The sequence below is a fragment of the Taudactylus pleione genome, unplaced genomic scaffold (genome assembly GCF_031769625.1).
Source record: "Taudactylus pleione unplaced genomic scaffold, aTauple2 ptg000041l, whole genome shotgun sequence".
Classification (NCBI taxonomy): Eukaryota; Metazoa; Chordata; class Amphibia; order Anura; family Myobatrachidae; genus Taudactylus; species Taudactylus pleione.
The window spans coordinates 17,912,806-17,927,494 of NW_028284443.1; the positions used below are offsets into that span (position 1 = coordinate 17,912,806).

Sequence of the window (14,689 nt, forward strand, 5' to 3'; positions counted from 1 at the left end):
AGCTGTCTAATGATCTCCTCACTATAGTCATCAACATCAAGTACCACCACGCTGCCACCCTTATGGGCTGGCTTGATCACAATTTGTTTGTTCTCCCTAAGTGTTTTTATGGCTAACCTTTCATCTTTAGATAAATTAGTATTCTTAATCGGTTTAAAAGTTATCCTTTCTAAATCATCCATAACTAGCCGTCAAAGGATTCGATGAAACAGCCTTTTTTGTGAGTAGGATAGAAAGTAGACTTCTTTTTGAAGACTGAATAAGAGGTGTCATCTATAGGTTGATCACCACTCGCAGGATTTTCAGCAAAAAATCTCTTTAATGTTAAATGTCTAATGAATCATTGTAAATCCACAAAGACCTCAAAGTCATTCACAAAACTAGAGGGGGCGAATTTTAGGCCCCTTTCTAGAACATTCAATTCATGTTCATTTAATACATATTTACTCAGGTTATATATCTTAGTTTTACTCATTTTTTTATCATCTACAATTCCCTCGTCAGTAGGGATGGCACCTACAACATTCGAATGCTGATTTTTTTTGCCTATTAATCCGTTTTTGTCTTTTATGTTTTCTGTAAGATGTAGTGCCGCCTCTTTTACCTCTTTTTGTTTGTTATCTGTGGAAGGTTGGGGGCCTTTTTTCAATCTAAAAAATCCCCTTCATGTTCAAGAACATCAAACCTATTTCTATTCCTCCATTTATTGTCCCTCCTATATGGGGATATATTGTTCTCCCTTAGATTATATCTATTAGGATGTCTTGGTTGCCAGGCCTCCTTTGATCTACCATATCTATTTTTGCAATGTGTGAAATTGTTTTCTCTGAAAAGTCTCCTATTTGTGGTTTCCATATTTCTGCCGCTATTTTTATAACCAGGCTTCTCAGTCCTAGTTTCCCCCCAATCGTTGGCTCGACTGTACTAAATGTAGGTTTTTTGTAGTTATTCTCACCCGCGAACCTTTTTTCTTTCTTAGTAATTAGATGTTGTGTTCCTGAGTTATACTCTTTTTTTTATCTCTCCAATATTTTTTCTTTTTTTTCAATTTTAAATCCCTTTCATTTCTTTCTATTTTAGTAATAATATTATTTTCTAGTTCTTTATATTCTTCTGAACCACTAAAGGGCTCAACTAAGGTTTTATATGCATTGATATTTTCTTCTAAAGTTCTTAACTTCCTTTATGATAAGTTCCATCAGTGAGAACGAACAAACATCAAGAATTCTGAACCATTCATTTTTAAAGTCCTGCGTAGCATTGTCAAATGATGGAACCTTATCAATCCTTAAACCTCTAGGTATTAGATGTTCAGAACTATATTATTCAAGGGAATCTAGCTCCCACCATACTTTTCCTTCTCTCAATAGAGATTTCTCTAGTTTGAGCATAGCCACTTCTACATCATCATCATCTACAATATTGCTTTCTTTTTCATCTCCAAAAATCTCATTTATGCAGGCTTTTCTATGTCCCCTATGTGAGAACATATTTACAGACAGCTGGTAGTTCAAATCGGGTGCAAAAGAACACTAAATAAACAAAACAACAATGAATCAAACCACCTGCGCCTCAGGACTGTGCCAAATGCAGCATGGCCTCCGCTCTCGCGCCGTTGCTCCCGGCATCTGCAAGTGTGTATGCACTTGCCAATGCCAGTATCCCACCGGGTCCTGTCGCTAACGAGGTCGGTACAAATTAGACTACATCAAGTGTGTAGCGGCCTTAAGTTTTTAGATGCCAGCATCGGTCGCAACATTTGAACTTTCACCAGCCCTATGCTAGATGCAGATCATCCAAATATGGTTTCCAATGTGACCAATTCAGGGTCTCTATAGCCAACCCACTGTTACCACCTAGGAACACCCAACACATTTCTAATACACTACTTGGTGCATGCATTTGATCAGGGGACAGGATGGAAGTAGTAGTAATGCCACAGCAGGGACAGGCTTAGAGTCGTAATAGTGTGGGGTAGACTGGGAGTGGTAGTTCAGAACAGGGGGCAGGATGGGAGTAATAGTGGAAAGCAGTGGCAGGCTGGGAGTAGTATTGTTGAGCAGGGGGCAGGGTGGATGTATTGGTGGGAATAAGCAGGCAGAATAGGAGTGGATGAGACTCACCAGGAAGCTTAACAAGAATCACCTCCACTCCAGGGTCACTTCAGCTTACTGCAGCTGATGGGTCCCGGCTGCAATCCCTCAGGGCTGACAGCAGCCTCACACAGCCAGAGTGTGTGCCTCTGAGGTCCATGTCCCACTCCTTCAGCTCCCACTTGGAGTCCATCCCAGGCACAGCTGCTTGGTTCACCTCATCTCCAGCAGCCCCAGGGGACAGTACAGCCCGCCTCTGACCATCCCACAGTGAGGGGGCTGACGACAAGTGACGGCAGCTGAGGGAGGGGACACCGTGGCGCACATTGATAGCGGAGCTGGGAGCTTCTGGTCTGCGTTCCAGAAGCAGGCAGCCGCAATGTCTGCCCACTGCCCAGCCAGAGGTGTCTTCCAGCTGAGCAAAGGGGTGCATGGGGCTGGCCCAGGGGTAATTTTCCAGCTTTCCTGTCAGCCCAATCTGCCCCTGCGCATACTACCATGTAAAGAAAGGGTAACCAGGCTACAATATTCAGTTTGTCAGTCTACTGCTTTTGCTGCATGTTATTTGATCCTAAGCCAAAATCAAAGTTTGGGAGTGCCTGCATTAATAACGGGCAACATATTGTGGAATATCTGAACATGCATGATAGATCTCCTGAGCACTTTATGGGCCCTATTTTACTACAATCTGCATGTGACATGCAGATTGTAGTGTGATATTTTCACCTTGCATTGCAAATTTAGGTAAAATCACAGGGAATTATCAAAAAACCCCTGTAATTTTACGAATTCTACTCCAATTGCCCTTTAGTAAATTTATGTGAAACTAAAATAATGTGAAAAGGGTGTGAAAACACCCCGTTTCACTTTATTTAAGTAAAAATGTTAAGAAAGAGGCCCCTAAATCCTGTAAAATGTGCCTTGATGCTGAAAGATACCTGAAGATAAACAAAAGCATAATAAGAGATATAGAAATATGGCAGCAGTCACCTCTTCCTCTTTGCAGCAAATGTGGCAATGTCCTGAGTCCCAGTTGGCGTCTTACGTCTACTGGAAGTGGTTACGATCGTACTTCTGGTTCTGCAGCTATCCCACCATCCAATGCGTTTCATGCAGTAATGCACTTTGTCAAGGATGGTTTACCTTGTGGGTAGTCCCTTTTATACCAGGGAGATTGAAAAAACTTTATTGGGTCTGTTTAAAAAACTGAAGTCCTCTGCCGGGTCTTCTGTGTAAAGAAGCGGCAAGCACGTTTGGGTGCTTGTATTCTAAATATCCAGCATTGCCCTCAAAATAAAATTAATAAAAAATGAATAAAATTAGAATAAATTAAAAACAAAATGAAAAGAAAGAGACATGCAAGCTCAAATACAATCAGAGACCAGTCATTGATGGGCTGTACTGGTAAGAATCAAGGCAGTTGTGGTATTCCTTTAAAAAAAAAATAGCTTGGCTTTTCATGGGAATTCAAATAAGTTATTCACTTCCAATAATGGAAACTTTTTAAGCCTGAAAGAGCTATTAGGTATATTTGACCCAGTAATGTTGGATTATTTACATTTAGTGACCTCAGAAGAGATCCATAGTCACTATTGTGGCAATTTCATTAAATTCAATTAAAATTAGAATAAATTAAAAACGAAATTAACACAAAGTAAAAACAAAAAATAATAAAACAAGTAGAATATGAATAAAAAATAAATAAATAAACAATATATAATTATCTTTAAATTGTGTGGATGTTAGGAAAATATCTGATGTTGGGGTGTATGAACCTTATAGAAATTGTTATTCATAGGAAGGCATTGAGCTCGATGTCTATATTTAATCATTTAGGTTTCAAGGTTTTAAGTTAGTATATCCACTTTGTTTTTTGTTTTTTTTATTCTGTTACCAGGTCCCCGTCCCCCCCCTCTGTCCATTGTGGGGTCACTTTTTGGATTCTGATGAATCTCAGTACATCTGGGTTCTTGTCATGTGTACTAAGTAATGTTTTGACACACTGTGTGTGGAGAGTCCTCTTTTAATATTGTACATATGTTCGGCTATATGCGTTTTCATTTTTCTTTTTGTTTGTCCAACATATTAGAGGCCACACGGACACTCTAAAAGGTATATGACTCCCTCGGTTTCACAAGTTATTTCTTGGCGAATTTCATATTCTTTGTTTGTTTAATTACTTTGGAATTTTGATGTGTTCTTTGTTGTTTTTTGTTTGCTGTTTTGCACCCTTTGCATTTGAGGCAGTTGTGGAATCCTTTGAATTTTATTCTTGCTGATTTCTCCTGGTTGTCAATAGGGATGAAGCTAGCTGTAAGTTCTTGTTTTAGATTCTTTGCACGTCTGTAGATAATTTTCGGTCTTAGTGGATGATGGATTTTAAATCTTCATCAAGCATCAAGATGTGCCAGTGTGTTTTTAAGATTTCTTCGATTTGATTATGGTTGGAGCTGTATGGTGTGATGAAAGATGTACATTGTTTTTCTTCATTTGTCCTTTTCTGTTTGTATTGTATCATGTCTGATCTGTCCAGTTTGCTGATTCTCTCAATTTCTTTTTCTAGGAGTTGGTTGTTGTAGCCTTTATTTTTGAATTTCTTTTTGACCTCTTGACTTTGTTCCTTAAATGTTTCTTCCCTTTTGCAGTTTCTCTTTATTCTTCTCAGTTGTCCTCCTGGTATATTGTTTAACCATTTTTGGTGGTGATTGCTGCTGAATGGCAAGATGTTGTTCCCTTCTACTTCTTTTGTGTTTTAGTATTAATTTCATTCTTTGTTATGTTGATTTCTAGATCAAGGAAGATGGCTCATTCTTTGCTGGAATTCGAGGCCAATGTTGTTTTCATTCATGTATCTCATGAAGTTATCGAGATCTTCTTGTGGGCCATCCCATATAAAGAGGAGGTCATAGATGTATCTGTGCCAACAGATTAGGTTTCCTTTGTACTTGTTATTTTGTCATATCCTATCATCCTCGCTACAGAGGTTTGCATAACATGGTGCGAAAGATGTCCCCATTGCTGTTCCTTTTATCTGGAGATAGTAGTTATCATTGTACCAGAAGTTGCAATGTAGTTATTGTGTAGTATAAATTCTATTTGTTCCATGATGAAGTTGATTTGTTTCTTTGGCAGGTCCATTTGTGTTGTCAGATAGTGTCTTGTATGTTGGCATCCCAGATTGTGACTGATGCAGGTATATAATGACTTGACATTGCTGGTGCAGAGTGTATAGCTATTTTTCCATCTGATGTTTTTTAACATTTGTAGGATATGTAATGTATCTTTAAGGTAGCTTCTTTGTTTTTGAACGATGGGCTGCTGGAAGTGGTCAATATACCATGATAAATTTGAAGTTATGGACCCAATTCTGGAGACTGTCACGATCCCCAAGTTGTGTGTGTGTGCATGAAGTACTCAAAACACTTGAATAAGGTTAATTACTGTTGTCAGGTGAAATGAAATAATGATTTATTAGCAACAAGGGTTACTCATAGATGCAGGGTCAGATTGTCAGAATTAAACAGTACAGGGGTAATGCAGATGGACAATCACTGAGCATAGACAAAGTTATGTTTGCTGATATTGATGAGCAGTCACTGAGCTACAAATGGGAATATAACTGGCAATGTGAATACAGGTATACTGGCTGGACCCGGACTGGATACACACACTAAAGTTCAAGGTAGCAAATGCAAAACAGGTACAAATGAAGTGAGGTAGGTGTAGTAATAGCTGATAATAAATCCAGAGGAATTGGTATCCAAATAAATAAGTCCTGGTCATTTGGTGCAAGGTAAGGAATAATAATGTCCTTGATTACTCACACAGGGAAGCAGGTGAAAACCTTGGTTGCAGTGAGCCAGGATCCAAGATTATAACAAGCAGAGATAAGTTTGCAAATGGTAACCTTGGAACACAGTCACAGAGATATACTAGATGACCTGGCACTGATTGCACAGTACTGACGGTATATAAACATAGTTCCCAGATGCAACCCACTGCTGCTTGATTAGAGTAATCAAGACTAGCCAGAATGGAATAGGCTAGACAGGGCTTCAGGCAAGAGCAACACCAGAGGTAGGGAGGAGGAACTACACAGACCATGACACGGAGACAATGGGTCTGCCTGGTGGCTCTTTTATGTTTTTTATGGATTTTGTTGAGGTTATAGAAGGTAGGTATCTTCAGATTTTTTATCATAATGTAGTAATATTCCTTTTTGTGGATAATTCCCATTTCTAAGCCTTCTTCTAATTGTGCCGTAAGTTGTTCTTGGAATGATTGTTGGATTTTGTTGTTGTTTTTTGTATGTATCAGTGTCTGATAGTTTTTCCATTTCTTTTTCATATTGAGATTTGTCTAGGATCACCAATCCTGCTTCCTTGTCTGCTGGTTTGATAACCCTTATTTTGTCCTTCTTTCATTCTTTTAATCACAGAAACAGACAGATCACGGGTGCACAGCTCCAAATTACTGATTATATATAAAATACATTATGCAATAATATTTTGCAATCAATAGAGGTTTTTAGCATAATCATGGCCAAGGTTATGGGCCTACCCACCATATCCAGGTAACCTCTGTAGGGTAGGTCCCTAACATACTAGGGTTCAAATCCAGAGCGCAGGACACCCATAAAATCGGCGCAGCCGAGCCACCCCACATACCAGTCTGCATCTTCCGTCCACCGGAAGTGGTTACGATCGTGCTTCCGGTTCTGCGTCTTTCGGCTATCCCACCATCCAACACGTCTCATGCAGTAATGCACTTTGTCAAGGATGGTTTACCTTGTAGGTCAGGGGTTCCCAACCACGGTCCTCAAGGCACACTAACAGTCCAGGTTTTAAGGATAGCCATACTTGAGCACAGGTGACTTAATTAGTACCTCAGTTATTTTGATTTAACCATCTGTGCTCAAGCATGGGTATCACTAAAACCAGAACTGTTAGTGTGCCTTGAGGACCGAGGTTGGGAATCACTGTTATAGGTGGTCCCTTTTTATACCAGGGAGAATGAAAAAAATGTATTGGGTCTGTTTAAAAAATGGAAGTCTTCTGCCGGGTTTTCTGTTTTAAAGAAGCAGCAAGCACATGTTTGGGTGCTTGTATTCTAAATATCTAGCATTGCCTTCAAATTAAAATGAATAAAAAATGTATAAAATTAGAATAAATGAAAAACAAAATTAAGAGAAAGAGACATTCAAGCTTAAATACAATCAGAGACCAGTCATTGATGGACTGTACTGGTAAGAATGTTGGATTATTTACAGTGACCTCAGAAGAGATCCGTAGTAACTATTGTGACAATTTCATTGAGGAATATACTAATCAGTTTATTGGGGAATCAAGTGAAAAATGCAATTCTTGATAAGGCAAATATGGCAAAATATTTTAGTTATTTTGGATTGTACTGCATATGTAAGCCATACGGAAGAGTTATCAATCACCATCAAATTTGTTGAACATTTTTTCTAATCCTCCTGCAAATGACACAACTGGCAAAGGATTCAGTGAACTTTTTTACTCTAAATTATCAGAATTTGGTCTCAAGACAAACTATTACCATGGTCAGGGGTATGATAACAGAGAAATATGGGGATCTTTTGAAAAGTCACTTGCTTTATAGTTGGAGGACTTCAGTTTTATTCTGACTCATGTTTTTTTTAAGTGAACATTGTAATCAAATCCATGCAGTTCAGATCTATTGATCTGCCAGTTTGAAATAAATCCATGCAGTTCAGATCTATTGATCTGTCAGTTTGCAATAACCTACTTTAAGTCTGCATTAGCTTTGTGAAAGAGTATTGAAGTTCTACCTACATATCGGCTATGATTACTGCAAAAGACATAGCCTCAGATTTAGGGGTTGAGACAAGTATAAAGATGCCCCAAAGGCAGAGAACAAGAAAATAATGTGTGAGTATGTGTCCCATATTGAGACTCTCAAGATGAAGAACGTTTTAAGCCGACAATATTTCATAAACTAATTGACAACATGACTACTTTACTTGAAAAGCATTTTGTTCAGCTGTCGTAACACAACAAAACATGGAGCTTTCACTACATCAAGATGTTACCCAAAAAACAACAACTGTTAAAGCTGTGCATATGTTGAGCAATAACAAATCCGCACACAAATATATAGATAGCTTTTATTTGTCTGAAAAACTAAGATATATTCAGCCTACTACTGTAAAAAATTATGTTACACACCTTGAAGGCCTGCAGCACAATTATCAAACAGAGACACAAGGGTTATTTCCAAATATATGGGTAACACTAAGGGGCCTATGTCATAGGTTGTGCACTGCAGCCGCTGCGGGAACTTCTGCAAGTCTTCCCGTTTTTTTAAAGCACCAATCGTTTTAAAGGCAAAACCAGTTTGGTTTTGCCTTTAAAATCATTGCTGCTTTAAATATACAGAAAGACCCGCAGAAGTAAAGGTATCAATTGAAGTTTTTACAAAAATTGTATTTTAGAAAAGATGTTTAGGGGTCTATGTAGTAATAAAGGTGGTACTGCGATTCGCAGGGGATATTTTCATTTTTAATAAAAATATCCTGGCTATGTACTACGGGGAACTCGCGGGGACAGCGGTGGCGGTAACCTCTGTCCCTGTGAGTTATATTCCCGGCATTTAGGAGAAGTCTTTCACAGAAGTGAAAGACTTTCCCGGGGAAGCTGACACAGCGCATGCACACAGCATTAGCTTCCAGTGCTGGCTGGGGGCTGCGGGGGAGAGATCGAAAGATCTCTCTCCTGTCCCTGGAGCCCCATAGGCTTACAGTAGTTTACACCATCTGAAGATGGTGTCAACTAATGGGGCTAAACTCTGAAAAGTTTCAAGGTCAGATTGTAGTCCCTATTGATAATAATGGGGACTGCGATCTAGAGGGCTAATTAGCACTTTGCCTGAGTACATAGGTTCACTACATAAAATTATGCAGAAACTATGTATTAATAATCACGGCACTGCCATGATTATTCGCCGGGGATCAGGGCTGGCTCTAGGGGTGTTTGACTAGTGTGGTTGAACAGGGGCGCCACCCATAGAGAGCGCACCCCTCCTCAACATCCTGATTTCAGCGGGTCAGTACTGTCCCACTATTCCACCCATGGGCCGAAATGGCCAGCGGGTGGTCAAATCGGGAGGTTGGGGACCCCCACTGCCGCAGCTATGCCGGAACCCGGAGTCTGAATGGATGCTGCAGCTAGTGAGGCCCCCCCCCCCCCACCCTGACGCTATTTGGAGGAGTGCCATGCGGGCATGCCTCCAAATAATGTCAGGTAGTGGATTAGCCTATGGTAATTAGGCCACCACCCCCATTTTCAGACGTGCGCAGCTTCGCCACACACGATGTTGGGGCGCATTGTAAAGAGCCGCCACAGGGTGCTCCGGCCCCTGGAGCTGGCCCTGCCAGGGATATTTTTAATAAAAATATTCTGGCTATGTAGTACTGGGAACTCGCATTCCCGAAAGTTATATCACCCGTTATTTAGAAGTCATACTTCCCTGGAGAAAGTTGACACTGCCCATTCGCACAGTGTCAGCTTCCCGCACTGGCCGGGGGAGAGATCTAAAGATCTTTCTCCTACCCCTGGGACCCCATAAACAAACAGTAGTTCACACCATTTGAAGATGGTGTAAACTACCGATGCTAAACTCGCAGTCCCCTTTGATAATAAATAGGACTGCGATCTGCAGTGCTAATTAGCACTTTGCAGTAGATTTGTGCTGTTAGTACATAGGATTGATACATAAAATTATGCCGAAACTACACTTTCGACCTGACTCGATTTTTCAATTAACAAATTCAGGATGAAAAAAAATCTTTTGAGTATAAACTGAGTCCGCCTAGCATAGACCTGTCCCCAGAGCAGCGGCTAAGCATAGGTCACAGTGCTGAGGCCGTACTGTATAGAGTCAATGTGGTTGACAGCAGAGTGTAGCCCTGATAGGAAACACCAGGTCTCTGCAAGGGCATGATGTGCTGCTGCATATGACTTCCTCCCCCTCCCAGCTGCCGCAATCCCCTCATCCCGCAGACGCTGTTCCCTAGCTGGGAGCAGTGTGAGACTGTGAGCCGGGCGGTGGAGGGGGGTGCGCAGCAATGGCAGAGTATCGGTAACGCTGGCGCCTGTGTGTAGTTATATCGGGCAGCAGGTCACACGGAGCAGTAGTCTCTCTGGTCTGGCAGGCTGCAGGTAGGGGGAGGAGCGGCGGCCGGGTAATGGTATGCTGCTGGCTGTGGGGGCTGTGTTCTCCTCTCTCCCTCCCCTACCCCGGCTGCTGCGTTCCAGGCTCTCAGTCTCTGCTGCTGCTACAGCACGAAGATGGCGACAGTGGGAGAGAGCGGGGAGCAGGCGTTCTCCTCCAGTGACGGGGAGCCGGACAATGTAAGGTGCTGGGCAGGGAGGGCTGGGCGCCAGGCACTGGCCTGCCATAGGGTTACACACAGGGCAGCATCAGTGATCTGGGGTGGGTTAGTCATTACCCGGGTGTCATACTGAACATCATTGCTGGGCGCTGGATGTGTTATGTTGGTGCTCCTGTGTGTATGAGGAGCCTGACGGCAGTAACAGAGCGCTGGCTCCCAGCTGTCATGTACATATTATACAGATGTGGGGAAGCTGCTGTGGTTTGGGTGAGTGTGAGGCACCAGATTGTTCCCCCCACCCCTGTCCCCTTATGTGCCTTCTCACTCACTGACCCCAGTGACTAATCCATGATCCTCCCCAGAACTGGCCGCCAAATGAATGACATCCCGGGCTCCTGACACTGCAGAAGTCAGGGGGCTGTTCGGTCAGGAAACCATTAATCATGGAGCTTGTTATCCGAGGAGAGGCGCCCCCGTCACTTGCTGCATCGGCTCCCAGCCCTGGCTCCTCTGCCAGCGATTGTGTCGGTGACTGTCATTATTATCTCCTAATTGTCCTAGGGATTACACGCTGGGTCTGGTGGACTTTGATCTGCATCTGAGAGAGGGCTGTGTATTACTAAGAACCCGTACTCACACTCAGAGAGGGCTGTGTATTACTGAGGACCTGTACTCACACTCTGAGAGAGGGCTGTGTATTACTGAGGACCTGTACTCACACTCTGAGAGAGGGCTGTGTATTACTAAGAACCCGTACTCACACTCCGAGAGGGCTGTGTATTACTGAGGACCCGTACTCACACTCTGAGAGAGGGCGGTGTATTACTGAGGACCCGTACTCACACTCTGAGAGAGGGCGGTGTATTACTGAGGACCCGTACTCACACTCTGAGAGAGGGCGGTGTATTACTGAGGACCCGTACTCACACTCTGAGAGAGGGCTGTGTGTTACAGAGGATCTCACAATCCATCGGAGAGGGCTGTGATATCTGTGTCTCTCTTTCTCTCTCCAGAGCACAGTGTAAATAGCATTGTACAGAGTTGCTGGAATATAAATAGTGGACATCTGCCAATCCTGGTTTGGTGGTCTGGTCTGTGCACTCCATCCTGACATTAGTCTTCATGTGACAGATTCTGTATCAGATACACTGTAGCTGTCAGCACTGCACTGTGACACTAAACGCTTTTCTATGACATTGGGTTACATGTATCTGTTTACTTCTACACGACTGTATTTAGAATCAAAAATGAAAACCATATGATCACAATGTGTGGTGGTCGCTAAATGAAGGGGATTTGCTGTTTTATTCTTTATTTTAGGGCTTTAGTAATTCATAATGCACAGAAGATCAGATAAACCTGGGCAAGTGTATGTTGCAAAGTGTCATTCAAAGCAGTGTACCATCATTTCAGTTTATTTAATGACAATCAGGTTGTAAATATTTCTCAAATTGGTTCAGGAGGAATAATCCTATTGGCTAGTGCATGGATAATAGCTACAATACCTAACCATTTACTACATGTTTGAACTGAAATAAAGCCTAATGGTAATATACTGTATACCTCTAGGCTTCTACAGCAGAATTCACAATTAAAGCTCATGATCATGATGGTGCACATTGTATAGTTATGATCTGTCTTCCACTTGGATGCATACTAGAAAATGCATAAATGGCAAGTGGGGAATACATTGGAACAAGAGAAATAAACATAACTTGTATGTGGTTGTCTATAAACCTGGCTACTCTTTAACATCCCATTTTTGTAGCACACATTTAAATCTGCAGACTGCATCTCACTCAGCTTGCACTTGCAACATGACCTTACTAGAGTGGAATTATAGCGCAGGCAGCTGGGGCCCTACATCTTAGGCCCCTTCTAGTATAAATAGGGAACAAGTATGTAATGTAATACAGTTCCACCACGTTTCAGGTGCAAGAACTTTATTTCATCACATCCCTGCCATCCCCTGCTGTAATTCACTGCTACACTAGTGACTAGTTCACTTTGCTTTGAGACCATTCTGATGTCAACATAACCTTGCCAAAGCATGTGACTACCAGGGCCACAGTACAAAGGTACAAACAATGCTGGTGGGGAACAGGCTAGGAAGATGGGGTACATCTAAGGAGCCAGGGGGGTTAGGGGGCTTAAATTTGCCACCTCCTGGCAAAATGTCTATTGTAGATTGGTGAGGGGGCCAAAAGCATATTTTTGCACCTGGTTTATAACTCTAGCTCTGCCACTGTCTAGGACAATATGTGGATTCAGTAGTAATAGTGGGGAAATAAAAAGCTAATACTAATTTTCATTACAGGTTTGTTTATAATTCTTTCAATGCTTAACTGTTATTGGTTCATTATTTGTATTATATTCAGTATTGTTCAGAGTGGGGTATTATGATGAGCTGCGAGTCTTCATGTCCTCGTTCTATTGTATTTTTAATTACTCAAACACTCAGTCAGGGTTCTTTTTGATGCTGTAAGACACTAACCAGTCTGCTCGTGTACAGGGAGCTCTATAACCTCAGAATGTTTAATAAATATTAAGGTACTATATATTTGTTCCATTTAACTTAATCATACATGCTCTATACTCCAGACTTGTGCCTAAGCTCTAGCCTGGTGTATGGAGCCTTTTTAGGAAAGAGTCTACAGAACATAGCTGCAGTTTTCAGTAGAAGTCCATGCACAGGAGTTTGTGGTGTTCAGTCATCCTCCTAAGCTGCTGTTTAACCTATTCTATCCAACGGCTTTCTGATTGTCTGTCAGTTCATCATTGTACTGAATCTGCAAAGTTTTCAGCAGCGGTTGGAGGAGAGAAGGTACAGCTGTGGATTAAGTGTGTGTGACACTTGAACATTTTCAGGGTCTGTGTAGCTATATTGAAACAGTCCACACAGGGCCATTACTAGGGGCGTGCTGCCACTCAGGGTACAAGGCAGAGTGAGTGGCACTGCTGTTGCTCCGGTTTCACCTTTATTTGGCAGGTAAAGTACCTGGTACAGCAGTCTGGAGAGCAGCCCACATTGGAAAAGCTCCTGTCCCCCTTTTCTGAGAAAATATGATTTCACATGGACTGGGTGCAGTGGGGTGGCCCAAGGTCCAGAAGTGCTCTGCTACGGCACTGGGTCCACATACAGTAGTTAAAGTTGTAGCCGGCTGCAGGCAGGTAATGAGTGCTGGTTTTGGGGGCTATTCCTGTCTCTTCTCTTACTGCTATCTAAGTTGGTTATAAAATGAAGATGCTTAGGATGTCTATCTGCTGAAAACTGAAGTTTGAGATACAGGTATGTGCAAAATCCAACCCTGATTAATACATACAGACCACCAAAGAAGCCTTCTTCCACAGTGTAGAATTGCTGGTTAGCCCCAGCAATTGGAGCCAAATGGATTATATCCTGCCTTTTTGATAATACAGTAGTTGAGTACTGAAAGCATAGAGTTGGCTTTGTACATCCCATAGAGAAGTAAATCATGCTACTTGTATTAAGGATGAAGTTCATCCTTTATCAACAGGGTCCCCCAAGAATGTTCTTGGTCAATTTGATAGAGATCTTAGCGCTTGGCATGTGTGCTACCAGCTTTTAATACAGAAATAAATGTAATGTGCAATAATACATGGAGTTGCACTTGTATACAGGTCTGTGCAGTATTAGTCTACTTCTCCATTAGATTTATTGTTTTACTATCCATTTTCTTATGGAAATGGGCCAAACAGTATGAACCTGCACCCATGTACAACATGATTTAATACAGTTGATTATTAATGGGGAAAAATGATGCCATGTGATAATCCCTAAAGTAAAATGGCAAGTTGCTCAATCAATTTATGGCTAGCAAATAGTGCATATAAGGGAAGGCTCATGCTCAAAGGAGAAGTCTCTAGGGCTTGCTTTAAAATAGAATTTATTCTATCTAGCTCTAGAGCAGAGGGAACTGATTAATTATTTGAGCCACCTGCAGCATTATCAAAAGAGAACCAATGCAATACAGTAATAAGGAACTAGTGCAGCCCTGGCAAATGCTTTTATCAGTTGGCCTGGTTAGATTATATGTTTTTATCATTTTGATTTACTACCATATTGACATGAATAGCATAATTAATGGTCAGTTATTATAACACACCATTGACAAAGATCATGATAATTAAGTGTATTCATTTAATCTTTATTAAATAAGTTTTATTGTGCTGAATGTGTTAAGCTGATTCATATTGT

The 14,689-nt window shown here is 41.6% G+C and overlaps 1 protein-coding gene across 1 annotated transcript in view; it reads left to right on the top strand.

Moving 5' to 3' along the window:
* The first annotated feature begins 10,047 nt into the window (after positions 1-10,047).
* Positions 10,048-14,689, top strand: part of CTTNBP2 (cortactin binding protein 2) — a 114,438-nt gene continuing 109,796 nt past the window's right edge. Inside the window, exon 1 of the mRNA XM_088457680.1 lies at positions 10,048-10,489. Within this exon, the coding sequence (XP_088313806.1) occupies positions 10,427-10,489 (63 nt within the window). The 5' untranslated portion in view covers positions 10,048-10,426. The remainder of the gene's footprint in view (positions 10,490-14,689) is intronic.